Source organism: Hemitrygon akajei, unplaced genomic scaffold (genome assembly GCF_048418815.1).
Source record: "Hemitrygon akajei unplaced genomic scaffold, sHemAka1.3 Scf000098, whole genome shotgun sequence".
Taxonomy (NCBI): Eukaryota; Metazoa; Chordata; class Chondrichthyes; order Myliobatiformes; family Dasyatidae; genus Hemitrygon; species Hemitrygon akajei.
The window spans coordinates 111,438-128,784 of NW_027331984.1; the positions used below are offsets into that span (position 1 = coordinate 111,438).

Below are 17,347 nucleotides of genomic sequence, written 5' to 3' on the forward strand. Positions count from 1 at the left end.
TGGCCCCCTTCTCAGATCTGTTACTGATTACCTCTCCGAGCCCTTCGACCTCTCTTCACCCCCAATCCTTTCTCTCCCTAAACAATTATCACCTCCTCCGACCCCAACATCAGCTCCACAGGCATCCACACCACGCCCCTCATCTAATGTTCCCTCTCCGCATGCTGATTCTTAATGACCCTGGTCCCTGATTCTCACACCTTCCATTCCAGATGTTATTGTCTCCCTGCGTGATGCCGTTATGAGTTCGGTGCCTCGCCTCGAGTAGATTGACAGCCTTGCGAAAGGGTGGAGGTGGTTAAGAGGGGGAATGTTGTGGGTGTGACGTCTGTCCGGTGATAGTTGGTAAGTCTGGCATTACCCCAAGGACAGGTTATCCTCCTGCGCTCTGCTTTCCAAAGCCATCAATTCAGATCTGTCTATCCTCACAGTATGTGATACCAATGTGGTGGGAGAGACCATTTGGGCTGTGGCCCATGTTATTAATGCCACATTCTCCCTGACGGTGTACCACTCTGGTTCCACACACCCCTCCCCGCACCCCAGGCGTCGTTTCAATCAGCTGACAGTTTTCCACAGAGTGGCTCAGTGTTGGAAGGGAAGAGGGGTGAGCTGTTAGTGTGGGTGTGTCAGCATGCTGTTTTCACTGCCCTAGGAGCTGGCTACTCCTGGTGGGGCTGAACGTACCTTCCCAATGAACAGATGGAATTAACAGCAGCAAGCTTTTGTCAAGAGATGCAGACCAAGTTAATGCAAACAGCGTTGGCTTTATTGATTCATGTAGTTAAGTTGGGAAATGGCTATATCACCGCGGGACAGATGTCAAAAAGGCAGTGTGGTCAGTAGTGAGCTCCGAGAAGGAGCCGCCACATGCCGTGGAAAAAGAAATATTAGAACCCCTGCTACCATCAGAGTACACGAGAGTGTTTACAGTTACATCAACACAGGAAGTGGATCATATCAAACATCCGCCGGCTGTTCTGCCCAGTATTTACACAGCTCTGGTGCCGAAAACCCGTGCGGTCCGACAGAAGTGGCCCGTGTCTCTTGACTTTCCGCCGTGCACTCGCATAAGAGACACAGACATCCACTCGAACCACAAACGTCAGTCTGGGATTCCTCGCGATTTTGGATGTGTTCTCTATCGTACTGTTACACCGGAAATGAAAGAGATCCTAGGAAACGTCACATCTGTCTGGTAAATCGTGACAAGGTGTCCCAGGCCGACAAGGTAATATCATTTCTGGGCCACATCGCATTACAAAGGTCAGATAGTCCTGTGTCAGCCGAAGGACCACAATTGCCAACGTCCAAGAACTGGGCTCCAAATCCAGCCACCCTGCGGCCCTTGTGAGAGTAGGTGATGATCCCACACGAGTTGGTCATGGATATTCGATGTCTGGCATTACCCCCCGGGTGAACAGGCCAGTGCTGAGATTACTGAGTGACGGTGTTGGGAGTGAATTAACAGTGGAGAACATGTAGAAAGCGGCGTTTAACAGGAAGCAAGCGGAGGATCCAAAGCGTCCTCGTTGGCCTCACGGGGCCGGGCAGTCGAATCCGCCGGTGGAAACGAACCATATCTCCTGACTGAAAGATATAAAAGAGAGTTGAGGGGAATGTTCCTGAGTGTGGAAGAGCAGCCCCTTTATTGAAAGTATTGTTCTCTTCATCATTAAACCGGTCCCCCTCCAAAGACAAAAAAAACAGCGGCGTCACAGAAGCAACGGGTGACTTATTGCTAGAATTTTCTAATCTAGAAACTCCCGGATCTGTAGTCTGACTTCCTCCGCCCATGGGATTCTGTGTTTCCGCCATCACAAGCAAAATCACATCCCTTCAATATTGTAGTGACCACAGGTGTAAACAATCCTGCAGGTGAAGTTTAAACAACATGATGAACAGTTGTAAGGTGACCTCCCAACTCTGGTGCCAATGATTTTACAGCTGCAGGGCAACGGGTCAGACATCTTCACCATCTCTCTGTCTGTGTCTCCAAACCCACCGATCCACCTACCTTTATCCAGAGGGATCCATTGTATGTCACCTTTCAGCTATCTTACAATTTGGGACCGTGTCAGACCTCTTGTTTATCTGTTCAAAACACCTGATCAGATTTATGGAACGTGATTTTCCTTATACAAAGACACCCTGGCTATGCCTAATCACTCCAACCTTTCCAAATAGAGGTAGATCCTGTATCCCAAAACCCGCTTCATTAACTACTTCACCTCATGAACTGGAGGGAAATCTTGCAAACAGGTTTGATAGAGGTGGCGGGGAATGGAAACATAATACGGGAGGGGAATGGGATATGTCAGAGGGAAAAACAGTGGTGTATTGGGACATTGTGAGGAAGGAGAGGCGGTGAACCTACAGACAGTAGGTTGGATTGTCCTGTGCCTATTTTAATGCGAGAAGTGTGGGAACAAGGGAGCTGTATTTCGAGAGCAGCTCAGTACATGGAACTATGGAGTTATGGCCATAACTGAGGCTTTGTTGTTACAAGGGCAGGAATCGCTTCTGGATGTTTCAGTGCTTCTATGATTCAAACGGGACTGGGGGAAAAGGGCAAGAGTCGGATAATCTCACAGCAGCACAAATGGAGGAGTGATGATCGGATCATTCATTGAGTCAATGTGGATGGAGTCAGAATCCAGAAGAGTAGATAAGCTATTGGAAGTATGAAGTAGACGGATCAGTTAAATAGCCAAATAATGACTGAGGAGCAATTCAGGAAATTGATTTTAGAAATATGTAAGCATAAAGACGTTTATTATTGTGATATTAACTTCCATTATATTGACTGGAACCTCCTTAGAGAAAAAGGTTTAGATTGGCAGAATCTGTTCGAGGAACACGTAAGTGGTTTCGACTCATTAGTGGCAGTACATCTGAAGGAAACACCATATTAGACCAATGAACCAGGTCACCTGCCATATTTCCCGATGCGATACTGCCAGACCTCCTATCACAGACAGTGACCACAACTCCTATTCTTTACCCTGGCATTGAATGAGGATAGGAAGAGACGGTATTATAAATCAGTTGATTGGTGGGAGAGCGAATTACGATGCTATTAGTCAGGAAGTTGGAAACGTAAATTGGGAAGGGATATACACAGGGTAATGCACAACTGAACTGAGGAATTTTTTTTTAAGGAAGAGCTAGCATGTTCTTCTGGATAGGTTTGTCCCGTTGAGACAGGGTCGGCTATGGTAGAGTAAAGGAGTCATGGTTGATAAGAGATAGCCCAGAGAGAGGAAGAAGCAGACTTAAGATTTAGGAAGCAGGGATCAGACAGGTTTCAAATGAACTACAAGTTAGCCAGGCAGGCGCTTAGAAACCCAAAGGCCATTTACACCTATGTGAAGATCAGACGGATGACTGCGTAGGGCCGATCAGGAATAACAGAGGAAATATGCGCCTGAGGTCGGCCCAGATAGTGAAGGTACTTAATGTATATTTTCTTTCAGTGTTCACAAATGAGAGGGAATTTTTCAAATGTGAGCATGATGTAGAAGAGGCTGATATGCTTGAAAATATTGATGTTTAGAAAAAGGATGAGCTGAAACTTTCGAGAACATTAGGGTACATAAATTCCTTCTGCCGGAGGGGATGTATCCCAGTTTTCTACAGGAAGGGACGGAAGATACTGCTGCGCCTTCAGTAATGACCTTTCTGTGTCATCTGGCTATTGCAATAGTATCACAGGATTGGACCTTGCCAGCTGTTATTCGTTTGACCAAGGAAAGAAACAGGGAAAACGCTGGGAATTACAGACCAGTAGGCCCAACGTACGTGCGGTCAGACTGTTGGAGGATATATTTCGACAGTATCTCTGGACAGTTGAAGAACGATAGTCTGATCACGGCTGTGAGAGGGGCAGGACATGTCTCAGGAACGGAATCAAATTGTTAATTATTAGACAAAGCACACTGATGAAGATTTTAGGAAAACTTTCTGAGCTATGGGCAGCAGACAAACGTGGCTACTGTAGATAGAACTAGCTTACCCACAGAAAACAGAGTGTGGTAACAGGTGGAGGGTATTTCGCTTGGAGGTCGGTGACCAGTGGTGTTCTGCAGAAATCTGTTCGGGAAGCAGGTGATTAGGCTGTTCCATTTCCATATGACATTTCGGGATAGTGTGGATTGTGTTGTAGGTTACAACAGGGCAATGAGGAATGCAAAGTTGGGCTGAGAATTGGCAACTCTGAGCTCAATGTGGAAAAGTGTGAAGTGATACACTTTGCAAAGTCGAATTTGAATGCAAGATGCAGGGTTCATGACAGTTTCATTATCAGTGTGCAAGAACAGAGTTATCTTTAGTTTCACGCTCATAGACTCATCAAAGTTGACACGCAAGTTGAATAGGTTGTTATGAAACTGTATGAGATGTTGGCCTCAATCGTCGAGGGGTTGAGTTCAAAGCCGCGAGTAATGTTGCCGCTCATTTAAACTTGGGATATTGTGCTCAATTCTGGTCGCCTCATTACAGGAAATATGAAACAGCTTTCGAAGCTGAACAACGGAGATTTACCAGTATGCTGCCTAGACTAGAGGGATATTCATATGAGGATAGGTTTAGTGAGCTATGGCTTTTCCTTTTAGAGCAAAGTGGGTGAAAGGCGACTGCATAGGGTTGTACAAGATAAACGGCATAGGTCATGTGGATGGCCAAAGACATTTTTCCCAGTGTGGAAATAACTACCAAGAGATATAATTTTAAAGTATTTAGACGGAGGTATAGGGGCTGCCTGGCGTATGTATTTGCACGTAATGGTGGGTGTGTGGAACGCGGTGTCAGGAGTCCAGTAAGAGACATATCTATCAGGTACATTTAAGAAACACTTAGACACATGGATAATAGAGAAAAAAAAACCAGCTCTGTAGGAATGAAGGTCTTGAGTCGGCAACAATCAAGGATAAAGGGCGAACATAGAGGTCTACTGTTCTATATTTTCTGTACCTGACCGACCGTCAGCGGGTGAGCACACCTGATACCGCAGCGTCTCTGATTCATTAACTGACCCGATCACAGTCACAACATTCCCCTGCACTTACCCTTGCTTCAAACCAAGGAACGCCACTGGCTCCCTAATCGTGGTTGTGGAAAAAACAAATAAAGAATTAGAGACCGCACATCAACCAGTTAACTGTGACCAACTCTTCCTTTATCACTGCCACCCGACGCCTGAACCCTTCCAAAGATGCTCAGCGGCAGCGCTGGGATACCAGCCCACCTTCCCGCTGGGCACACTGACCCCTTAGATGTCAACATCAAGTTCAACAATCCCACCAAATTCCTTCCCTCTATTGATGCCGGAACCGGAGAGTTCTCTGGAACACTGACCGAGCTTCTCTCTCGGGACACACAGTGTAGACTTTCACACCGTTTCACCCCTCGGAGGAGCAGTGTGAAAAGCGAGCCTTCCATCTGACAGCGTCAGAGCGTTCCCACTATTCCATAGGGACGGACACCCAACCGATACTGCAGCGGCTCTGGTTCATTTACCGTCCCGCTCGCACACAGAACATTCCACATCCATTTACACTCTTTTACCTAAAGCTACAGACTGTTTCAAGGATAAGAAGAAGGTATAAAATTAGCGAGAGACTCTCAGCTCAACGATAGATGTAGTTTTGAAGAATGAGCTGGAAAATCATGGACCATTGAACGGCCTGGTTAGAGTAGCTGGAGAGAGGACGTTTCCTATGGGGGATTCGGGATTGGAGCAGAGTGCGTAGCCTAAGAGAGGATGAAGAATTCCTTTCGCTGGAGCATAGAAGATAGAATAGTACAGAACAGTGCAGGCCCTTCGGCCGCAATGTTGTTGTCGACTCTTAAACCCAGCCTCCCATATAACCCCCCAGCTTAATAGAACATGCTGTAGTACAGCACAGCACATGAGGATCAGAAGATGCTGAATTTGAAGAATTCATTGCCATGGATGTGGAGGCCATGTTTGTGATTTTATTTAAGGTGGAGTTTGATCGGCTTTTGATTCGTAAAGGTAACAAAGTACAGAGATTAAAACAGGAGAAATGAGGCGAGCGGGATAACAAATGAGGCAAGATAACATGGTGGAGAGTCTCGATGGGCCGAATGGTTCAATACTTCTCCCACATCTCATGATCTTATCTAAAACTAATTATAAATCGTCCGTGTACCGCTACCTGCTGATGAGATTTTTGAGACATTATTGAGGGTGAAACTTTGGAGTATCTTGTGGTAAAACAGTCTCAGGCCAGCAGTGTTTTGTACAGGGGAGATCTTGACTGAGAAATCTGTCCAGAAAATTTGAAAAGCTTAAGAATTTATTTCAGGGCTCTGTGATCGAACAGCATTCAGCCATTCACTTTTAGAGTCGAGGACAGTCGTTCAAACGGTCTCTTCCTTTTCAAAGAGCAGCGTGAGGAGATGGGGTTCACCACGGGAGAGTTTCCAACCCTCAGTCAGCGTGAGCACCCTAATGATACATTGCCTCTCATTTATTTATCGCCTCGCTCACAGAGACAGTCTTCCTCATGCATTTACTCACCAATTCCGAGCCTTTGGCCGCTAATTGTTTTTTTGGCGCCAGAATCTGAAGAAGCCTCAGTCGTGTGCAGCGACAGAAGACGTGGTTCACTGCTCGCTCAGCAGGACGTACACAATGCCGCCTCGCACAACACGGGGATTCATGGTGCCTTCATGCGAGGTGTTGTCTTTAGATGGGACAGTGATAATGGTCTGAATCTGACAGTGCATGAAGTGACTTTGCAGGAAGGTGGGACAAAGATGCTGACGAACTGTGTCTGGGCATCCAAAACGGGACACTACATGGTGGCTCTGCTTTATGCTCTCCGTTGTCTCGGAGCACCAGCAATGAAATACAGGTATTTTGCCCGGGACAGGGATTGGGAGAGGGAAGAGTGGTTGTTGGTTAACCTGGGTGAAATCTCGTGTTTCACTTTCCAGTGCTGTATCTGCATGGGGTTAAAACAGTTGCTATTGGTGACGTGGTGAGAGTGATGGATTCACCCTCGGAGTAAGTGTTCCTCACACCACGGGAGTGGGGTTGTCCTGTGTGGAGGCATGCTGCTGTCATTGGATATTCGGAAACTGTGGGTTCTGATGAGGAAGCTGTGCATATGATATGTTAGCTCCGGAAACATGGCGAAATCTTGCGAGCTGCCCCAGTACATTCTAGGAAAGCCCGTTGGCCACTGATCGTTGAAAACCCTAAATAAACGTGTCGCCGTATGACCTACTTGAAGCAGGAATACACGAAGAAGTTGGAATTGTTGACAGGGACATTCTGCGCAGTGAGCGTGCGGTTGAAATCAGCTCCGTCGGAAAAGTGAAACAGATGGATATTCCTGGCGAACACATCCATCATTGGTAAACGAGTGACGAACACCTGAGAGATGCAAACAGCGTAATATGGCAACAGGGAAATACCGATTCACCAGCCCCACACTTTCCACCCTGTTCTTCCATTCAATCAGTTGTCAAGTCATATCTGAGATCACTTTGCAGTTCCACTCACCGCCCTGATTCCGGACCCGCGATACTTCCCCCTACACCTCCTCTCCCTTCAGTATCCCGGAACAGAAACAATCGGTTAGAAACGCACCCACCATGACTCACTGCATCCACCTCAGGTTCAGATTCAGATACACTGATTTATCACACTTCCTCGCCTTCTTTCAGACCGGCCTGTCGTTTCCTCAAAGAATACCTGCATATTCGTCAGGCATGATTTCTCATTAAGATAATCATGCTATGTTCGTCCTTTTGCACCATGTGCATTTAAGTAACCCCAAACTGTTCCTTCGTATTGGACAGCAAAAGCGTCTTGAGGTGCCGAATTCCAAACCCTCCTGGAAAACATTGACATTATTCAGTGCTGACAGATCTCTGGGACTTAATCTCAAACACCTGAACCAACTCCAGCTTTTCCTCCTGGTCAAGTACTTGTGTCTGATTTCAGCAGCTGATAAAGAAGTAACCATTAGACTATTCCACAGGGCTCCTTCCTGTACACCTGCCTCTCTAGAGATTGGGGGGTGGGGGGTCAGACATAATACAACGTATTGACAGTTTTCAGCTGGTACTCACTCGTGTGTCGGTTGCTGTTGGAGGATTGTCCCAGAGCTCTTCGGGAAGCAAAATGTAAATTGCAAGCACTCTATACCCGGTCAATGAAACGAGAACTTGTCCAGTGTATGGGATCCACATCTCTAAGGATTTTGTAGAATGTTATAATACTTCATACAGTTCTTTGGAAACACTAATGTACTTAAGCATTAGTTTCAAAATAGAACCCTACGTTTCGCGATGTTGTGACATCATTGTAACCTATTTTAAGATCAAGCAGAATCTTCACTACCACACAGACCTCCATATGCTTATCAAGGAGTTTCCTAACTGATCCATTGTGTCTGCCTCTGCTACCACCCCGGGCAACACACCACACGCCTTCTCAATAACCCTGTCAATTTCTGCTGGAGGTTTACTGGATCTATGCTGTGGATCCCAGATTTCCTTCTACAATCTAACTTCACACTTGTCGGGCTTTAACAACAGCTGCCATTTCTCAGCCCACCGCCACATCCTGTCACTATCTGCTGCAGCTGACAGCAATTCTCTACATTATCTCCAAGTCAGCAAAGCTTCTTATCATCTGTGAGCTTAATATCCCAACCTACACTGCCTCATCCAATTCATTCCAAGTCGTGGAGTCAGCGGATCATTGAAGAGAACAGAACAGAAGCAGGCCTTTCGGCCTATCTGCTCCATGTTGAACGAGTTAAACTGCCTGCTTCCATCGACCAGCACCGGGACCCTAACCCTTCATGCCCCTCCCATCTATGTAAGTGCCGAACTTCACTTAAACTTTGAAGACAAGCTCGCATGCACCACTTCTGCGGCCAGGTCTTTAAACATTGCCATAACCTTTGAGTGAAGACGGATCCTCTCAAACTTTTCACCTTTCACTCTTAACCTCTGCTTGTATTCCCACCTAGCCTCAGTAGAAAACGCCTGAATGTTTCAACCTGTCTATACCCATCATAATTTTTAAACTTCTATGACATTTCCTCTAAATATTCTGTATTCCAGGAACTAAAGTCCTAACCAATGCAATCGTCTCTCATAGCCGAAGTGCTCAAGACCAAGAATGCCCCTTAAAATTTATTCTGCCCTCTTTCAATCTTGTTTAAATCTCAGTTTAGACAACTTACCTTCCCATTTCCTTTACTCAATTCTTTTATTTATTAAGACCAATGTACAAAAATCTTGCATTATGACCCGATCAACCTGTGATGCTACTCTCAATCAATTATGGACCTGTACTCCCAGATCCCTTTGATCTGCCGCACTCCTCAGTGCCCTGTCTTTCAGTGTTTAAGCCCTACCGTGGTTGGTCCGACCGAAGTGACAAACTTCGCACTTGATTGAATTAAATTCCATCTGCCGTTTTAAGCACGATTTCCAGCTTGCCCAAATCCTGCTGCAGGCCATGACAGAATTCCTCACTGTCTACTACATTCCCAATCTTAGTGTGGTCCCTGAATTTTACTAATCGAGTTAACCACATTATCATTCAGATCCCTTAGATAGATGGCAAACAACAGCGGACACGGCATCAATCCCTACGGCTCTCTACTAGTCACAGGTCTCCAGCCAGAGAGGCAACAATGTACTTCGCTGCTCCGCAAAGCCAGTGTCTAATTCAAATTACTACCTAATCTTGAATGCATCGAAACTTCTTGACCAAACGCCCACGCGGGCCCTTCTCAACTGGAATACTGAAATTCATGTATACAATGTTCATAGCCTTGCTTTCATCAACTTTAGTGGTAATGGCCTCGATAACTTACAGGCAGGAAACTAAGCTGATTAAACTTCATCCATGTCAAAACAAATACTTATGTATCATTTGTTTAGAATACCTTCAACTAATTACAGCAACAGCATTACCACTTTTCCACTTGCATCCCTAAGTTGCGACAGGACAACAAACACGTCCTTCTCTGTGAAGATGTTGCCACTTTGCCTCTGTGCTATAGACTCTGTAGTGGTCTACTGACTAAATACAGATGAAAAAGAAAAAATCATTTATGATCTCCCCACTTCTTTTATCTCCACATGTCTCCATACAGTACTAGTATCCCCAATCATCCCAATCATTCCCTCCCCTTGTCTGTTGGGGAAATCTCATGTACTCCATTGTCGCTCCTGTTTCTTTAAAAAAAAAACTATTCCATTGCATTGAGGTTACTCCACAAATAGATATGTTGTTCCTACCTGCTTATACGTGATACACATCTCCACTTTTTCTTACCAAGCGCTTCCACATCTCTAGAAAATGACGGTTTTCTACACTTATCATCTTAAACTTTTACATAAAAGCATTGCACTCTCTCGACCACAATGTTCTAATACTCCAACTTATCAAATACATATGTGTCTGGAACAGTCTGCCCCAGTTGACAGTCGACAGATTGTTTCTGCTGTCATCAATATTGGCCGTTTTCCTACCTTCCATGTTTCGCCCAGCGAGATATCGGTACAGCGGTAGGATATCAGTTCTAATATTGAGGACGGAGCTGCCGTGTATTCCGACCCAGACCGAGTCTTTGTAACGGCGGACCTGTTGACAGAGAATGGAGTTCTTACTATATGGAGTTGTAAGAGGGGTTCGGTGATGTGTGTTTCGTGATTGAGGAGCAAGGATGGCACACGACGAGGCAGAACGAAGTGAGCACAGCGACGGATAGAATGTCATGGCACTGAGCAGCGTAAGGTCTTAAAGTGGCACAAGTACCTCTGAACAGGTACACTCGGCACTCCGCACATGTATCAATAGTCCCTTCGTGCACCGAAGGTACCCTGGCAAGGCAGCAGCCTGCTGAAACAACCAACGTAGAGTTTTATAGCACTCGCAAATGGGTTCAATTCCCCGCCGTCCACATCATCATTCTCGGCTGTAAAGAATTCTCCGTTCTCACTGTGATCGCGTGGGTTTCCTCCGGGTGCTCTGGTATCCTCCCATATTACAAGGACATATTGGTCATGGAGAGTCATTGGTGGGAAGATATGTTGGCACCCGAAGTGTGACGATCCATGTGAACTGCCGCAGCACATCCTCATAATATGTTGGGCGCAAATGATAATGACGGATTTACTGTCTGTAACAAGGTAGCTGTGACAAATCAAACATAGAACAGGGAACATAGAGAAGTAGAGGGACCGGCCTTTCAGCCCACAGTACTGTGTCAGGTCAATTAAATTTGTAATCATCTGGCTGACTAAACTAAGTCCCTCTCTCTTCACATTGACCGTACCCTTACATTTTCCTTCAGGTGCCTGTATAAACGCCATGGAAAAATCTCTAATGTATCTGTTTCCGCCAGCATGAAAGGGCTGAAAGGGTTACCTTATGAGGAAGGTCTGGCAGCTCATGAGCTGTATTCCCTGGAGTTCCGAAGAATGAAGGGGGATCTCCTAGAAACATTTAGAATGTTAAAAGGCCTGGACAGATTAGATATGGCAAAGGTATTTCCATGGTAGAGGACTCCAGAACAATTTGGCACTGCTTCAGAATTGAAGAAACTCCTTTTAAAACTGACATGCAGAGAAATTACTTTAAGCAGAAGGTGGTAAATCTTTGGAATTTGTTGCCACGAGCGGCTGTGAAGGCAAAGTCATTGGGTGAATTTAAGGCAGAGATAGATAGGTTCTTGATTAGACAGCGCTTCCAAGGGTATAGGTTGAAAGCTGGGGAGTGGGGATGACTGGAAGAATTGGATCACCCCATATTTGAATGGTGGAGCAGTATCGATGGGCCTAATGGCCTACTTCTGCTGATATACTTTATCGCCTTATGGTCTATCAACGTAGATCGCACATTCGAAGCATTCAGCGCACTCGGGGTGACAAACCTTGTCCGTACAATCTCACGGAGAAATAGAGAAGTACAGCACAAGCCCTTCAGCACATCTAGTCCATGCAATGACCATTCAAACTGCTTCTCCAATCGACCTTCACCGAGACCAAAGACTTACATAACCCTATCATCATATAACGATCCAAACTTTTCTTAAACATTCACATCGAGTTCGCATGCCTCGCTTGAGCTGGGAGCTTATTCCATGCTCTCACGATCCACTCAGTGAAGTGGTTTCCCCTCATGTTCCTTTATAACTTTTCAGCTTTTCACACTCAACCCAGGACACTGGTCGTTGTCCCACGCAACACCAGTGGAAAGAGCCTGCTTGCATTTACCCAATTGACACCACTCGTAATATTGTAAACATCTTTCAAAACCACTCTCAATCTTCTGTCTTCTAAGAAATACTGACAAAACCTTTTCAATATTTCCTTAAAGTGCAAATGCTCTGGACGCAGCAATATCTTCGATAGTTTTCACTGTGCTCTTTCAATCTTAATTACAACTCTCCTTTATGTCGGTGACCGCAACTGCAGACAATAGTCTAAATTGGGCTTCACTAACGTCTGGAACATCTTCAACACATCTCATCTCCTGTACTCAATACATTGATTAATAAAGGCCAATGTGCTGAACGGTTTCTCCAGGACCCTATCTACACATGGCGACACTTTCAACGATTTATGGACCGTATTGCAGATCGCTTTGTTCTACCACACTCTTCAGTGTCCTGACGTTCACCGTGTAAGGCTTACTGTGTTTAGTCCTGCCATAGTGTATAGCCTCACACTTGTCTGCATTAACTTCCACCTGCCATATTTTAGGGGATTTTGCCAGCTGGTGCATATCCCACTGGAGCCAAGATAGTCTTTCTCGCTGCCCACTACACCCCCAGACTTGGTGTCATCGGCATTTCGCTGACCCAGTTAACCACATTATCATCAGTTGCGTTGATATAGATGAAATAAAACAACAACAAACACAGCACAGCCTATAGCACATCAATACGCCCAGGTCACAATCTGAGAGGAACCTATCTAATGCCACTATCTGGTGTCTCCCATAATGCCTTACCTTCATACATTTTCCTGGTAAGTTCCTCAAAAAACTCGATAATTTGGTTAGGAATAACCTACCAGGCACGACGCCATGCAGACGGTACTTAATTAGTCAACTGATATCCAAATACTCCTACATCAGGTCCCTTGGCATACTTTCCAGTAACGTTTCCTCAGCTGATGTCAGAAATTGTGGCCTAGAATTTTGTGGTTTATGTTTAAAATCTTAAAAATAGTCTTAAAAATTGGTTGTCCTCTCCTCCTCTGGTATCTCTCCAATTGCAAAGGATGTTTTAAATGTTTCTGCTCGGGCCCTAGCAATATCTGAGATGGCTGCCTGTGGCATCCGAAGAAACACATTGTTAGGTCCTGGGTATTTATCCACCCTAGTATGCCTCAAGTTGGAAAAACCCTCTTCATCTGTAATCTGTACAGAATCCATGATGTTTCTGCCGCTTTGCCTCGATTCCATAGAATCCGTGTACACAACTTCAGGAAAAACAAATGCATAATAGGTACTTAAGATCTCCCCCATCTGTTTTGGCTGCACACATCGATTCTAATCTTCCAGTGTGGCAATTTTGGCCCTAGGCAATCCCATTGTTTTTAAAATATCTGTATAATTGTTGAGGATTCACCTTGTCTGCTGGTTATGCCTGCGTTTAGCCCTCCTGAATCCTTCCTCAAGTGTTATTTTTCAATTCCTCTACTCCATAATCGCTTACCTGGCTATAACTGTGACGTACTTTCTTTTCGTTTTCTGAATCAAGGCCACAGTAACTTGTGATAACCAAGTTTTTGTTTTGGTCCGGTCCGGAGCCCGCATTCCAGGTTATGATCCGGTCCGCGGATACCGGACTCCGGGTCTTGCAGCCGTCCTTCCTGTCACCCTTAAGCCAAGTAAGATCATCTTGGCTTAAGGAGGCGCACCTGTTGCCTATCAGCTGGCAGGGACTCTGGTACCAAGTCTGGTTGGGTGGGTGGGTTTCCCTGCTCTAAACCTGTTTTGTCTTGTTCGCTGGTTGTCTTGTACGAGCTGGTTTGCCATGTTCCGAGGTGTTTCGTCCGATCGGCCCTGTTCGTTCCGGTCGTCCCGGCTTGGAGTACCCACGGTCTCATCCTCAGGTTCTGTGATTCAGCCTTGGAGTCACCCTGGACCAAGTTCCCTTCCGATCCCTTGCCTCCTTCGGGTAGCCGGTTGGTCTGCCGTTGCCCGGCAAGGGGAATCTGTCCCCTTCCTACCCCTCACCTCTGATGGGTTGTGCCCGTTACCTGCCCAGGTGTCGTGCGTCTTGTCCCGGACACCGTGTTCCCGCCCGGGAGGCGGCCCTGCCCAGGAGTGATGCGGCCGCCCAGGCGGCCCTCCTGCCTTGCCACGAGCTCTTTCTGAACCCCAGGATTACCTAGCACGCCCTGTCTCTTTCGCACGCCCTGGTCTCCCCATCTGGTTCTATCCTTTAGTTATTACTGTCCTGCCCCTAGTAATTCAGTGCCTGCGTCCTGCACTTGGGTCCACCCTCCTGTCCCCCCGTGACAGTTTCTCTGCACTTGTTACCCTCCCCTCTTGTTCTGACAAGCACATAGAAGTTTTGTAGTCTCAACATGTTGTTTTTGAAGTCCTTCCATGTACAGACAAAAAAAAAACACATCTAACTGCCTCCTACATACTTCTTTTTAACGCATATCACGTACAATACATGCCAGCGTTACTTATCAAACTTTTAAACCCTTACTGACATCTCCTCAGCTACCGCCACTGCAAAGAAAGCATTCCGACTGCGCTCAAATTCCTACTAGAGCACGGACCCACTAATTCAGTAAACATCCCAGTAAAGCTCCTTCATACCCTCTCCAAAAGACACATCTTCTTATAGCCCTTAATTTACCCTTCACCCTTCCCTCCCTGGGGGAAGTGGGGCCAGGGTGGGTAGTCGGCAGGCTGCAATTCTCCAGCCGCGTCTGACTCCCTGGGTGCTGAGGGATAAGCAGCTCCAGGGTTCAGAACCATTGACGGCGGAGCAGAGACAATTCGTCCCTACGGCCTGAGGAAGAATGACGTGGACGGGAATCTGTACGTGGTGGTGTAGGGTAAATAGAGGCTCAGATGTCAACAGTGAGCAATGATCTGTGACAGGGAGATCCTCTGGGAAACGGATGTAGCTGAAGGAGAGATGGGACGTCCAAGGGAAGGAGGAAAGGAAAAGTAACAGTCAGCGATCACATTACCTGATAATCCGCGGTGGTGCAGAGGACATCATATCCCAAGCAATGACTGGAAGCAAAAACACAATGAGAAAATCAGAAACTCAATAGACAATGCAAACAAGCATCCTACGCATTCCACAAAACAGTGGATTCTCTGATGTGTGCCATCAGAAGAGAAGGGCTCTCAGATGAAACCCGGCAGTATAACAAGGTACGACATTAAGAGAGCCGTGCGCTAAACATGGGGGATGTTATCTGGTGGGAGGCTGGTTTGCAGAAAGACGCCGTGCTGGATAGGGGACTGCGAATGAATTTTGTTAAAGGAGCTCAGTTCGTAGCTTTCATATTGTATGTTGCCGAGTGTCTACAGTTACTGATGTGGCTCGGTACAAATATTTAATCCAACTACTCAGTTGTGTTTCTTGCCTCGGTTTCCGTCGCAGAGAGAATCAGGATTTAAGCGATATGGATTGAAGAGGCGGAGTTTGTGAATGGAAACCGGGTTGGGGAGGGCGGCTGGTCCCGGAAAACTGATTGAAGGAGGGAGGCGAGGCAGGCAGTGCCTGGTCGGAGGCAGTGCAGCACACGGAGGCAGCACTGGCAGGGATACAAGGAATCGGGATAGAGCGGCAGATGGTGGGACTGCGGCAGGAAAGGAATTTGACTCTTGTCTTACTCTTTGCTGAAGCCTTCCACGCTGGCCAGCGAGGCGACAAGCAGAAACACGGGCAGCATTGTTACCCTATGAGAAACAGAAACAGTCACTATCCAGTATTTGCCATGGACATAAGGCCATTCACAGGGTTATACGGCAAACAGCCCATCAGCCCGCCGAGCCAGTTCTATACTCAACATCATTGTATTCCGAAATAATTCGTACTTTGGCTATAATCCCACAATTTTAACTGGCTCATCTCGATACAGGGGATGGAGTGTCAGTGTATCTCTACCCAAGCACTATCCTTCCCACTGCACCGCAGCGGATTCTGGTTAGCATCCTCGACAGCAGGAGAGCCAGCCCTAGTTGATTCCGGTCACTTCACAATCCTGGTGAGCCTCTCACTCCGTCTCTTAGATCTATATTGTGTGCTACTGAAGCCTCTGCTACATGGGATAACGTTCCCACCGTGTGAACTATGCATGCCCTCCATCGGTTAGAACATGTCAGGTAGCCTCCTCCACTCCAGGAAAAGACAGAGTTTCTGTCAGAGAGATGGGGAAGGAAGGAGTGCAAGAGAATAGGCGGGAGAGGAAGAGTGATTGAGTGGAATTGGACGAACACGGTAAGGGAGGTGTAAGAATGGGTTGAGGGTAGGGCTGGTCGGACAGAAGGAGAGAGTTTGGTGTGGAGTGTAAAAATAAGCTTTGCACTGTACCTCGTACATCAGATAAACCAATTCAGTCAAACCTCAGCCGAGAGAGATGTTTCATTTCTAAAGCGCCTTCCCACCTTCTCAGCTGCCCAGTCCAACTTACGTTTCTCTCCCTCCTCAGTTCTAATGAAGTGTACTTCATCTAATACCTCTCCCCTTCCTCTCCTGACAGCTCCTGTCTGCCATAAGTATTTATTTATTGCAATTTACAATTTCTCACTCTCACCCTGTGCTGTTGGAACAGAAGAAGAAATTGCACCAAATATGTTAACGATGATACACTTCATTCTGTGCTTGATTGCCAATGTCATCCCTTGATGATGGAGCAGATCCCTGATCCAAAACATCTGAGTCAGGGAAAACATCCTCGCTGACTCCATCCTGCTGAGACTTTGCCCATTGGAGCGTGTCCATCTGTTTATCCATTTATCTATCGATCTATTGATCTACCCAGCATTCGGTCGGTTTATCTATCTATCTAACTATCTATCTACCTATCTATCTATCTATCTATCTATCTATCTATCTATCTATCTATCTATCTATCTATCTATCTATCTATCTATCTATCTATCAATCTCCCTTTACTTATGTACTTATTGGGAATTTTCTGTCTTTGCACTGTATTGCAGCTACAAAAACACATTTCACGTCACACAATGAATGTCAGTGATAATTAATATGATGCCGAATTCTCAAACAAGACAAAACCTGCAGAAGCCGGAAATCAGTGCAACACACACAAAATGCTGGAGGAACTCTACAAAGCA

General features: G+C 46.1%; 1 protein-coding gene across 1 annotated transcript in view; it reads right to left on the reverse strand.

Annotated features, from left to right (window-relative positions):
* Positions 1–765: 765 nt before the first annotated feature.
* LOC140723033 (uncharacterized) overlaps positions 766–17,347 on the reverse strand; it is a 39,689-nt gene continuing 23,107 nt past the window's right edge. Inside the window, exons 2-8 of the mRNA XM_073037658.1 lie at positions 15,881–15,946; positions 15,226–15,271; positions 10,531–10,642; positions 8,107–8,228; positions 7,257–7,405; positions 5,067–5,099; positions 766–1,590 (exon numbers count right to left, since the gene is read on the reverse strand). Coding sequence (XP_072893759.1) covers positions 1,539–1,590; positions 5,067–5,099; positions 7,257–7,405; positions 8,107–8,228; positions 10,531–10,642; positions 15,226–15,271; positions 15,881–15,946 — 580 coding nt within the window. The 3' untranslated portion in view covers positions 766–1,538. The remainder of the gene's footprint in view (positions 1,591–5,066; positions 5,100–7,256; positions 7,406–8,106; positions 8,229–10,530; positions 10,643–15,225; positions 15,272–15,880; positions 15,947–17,347) is intronic.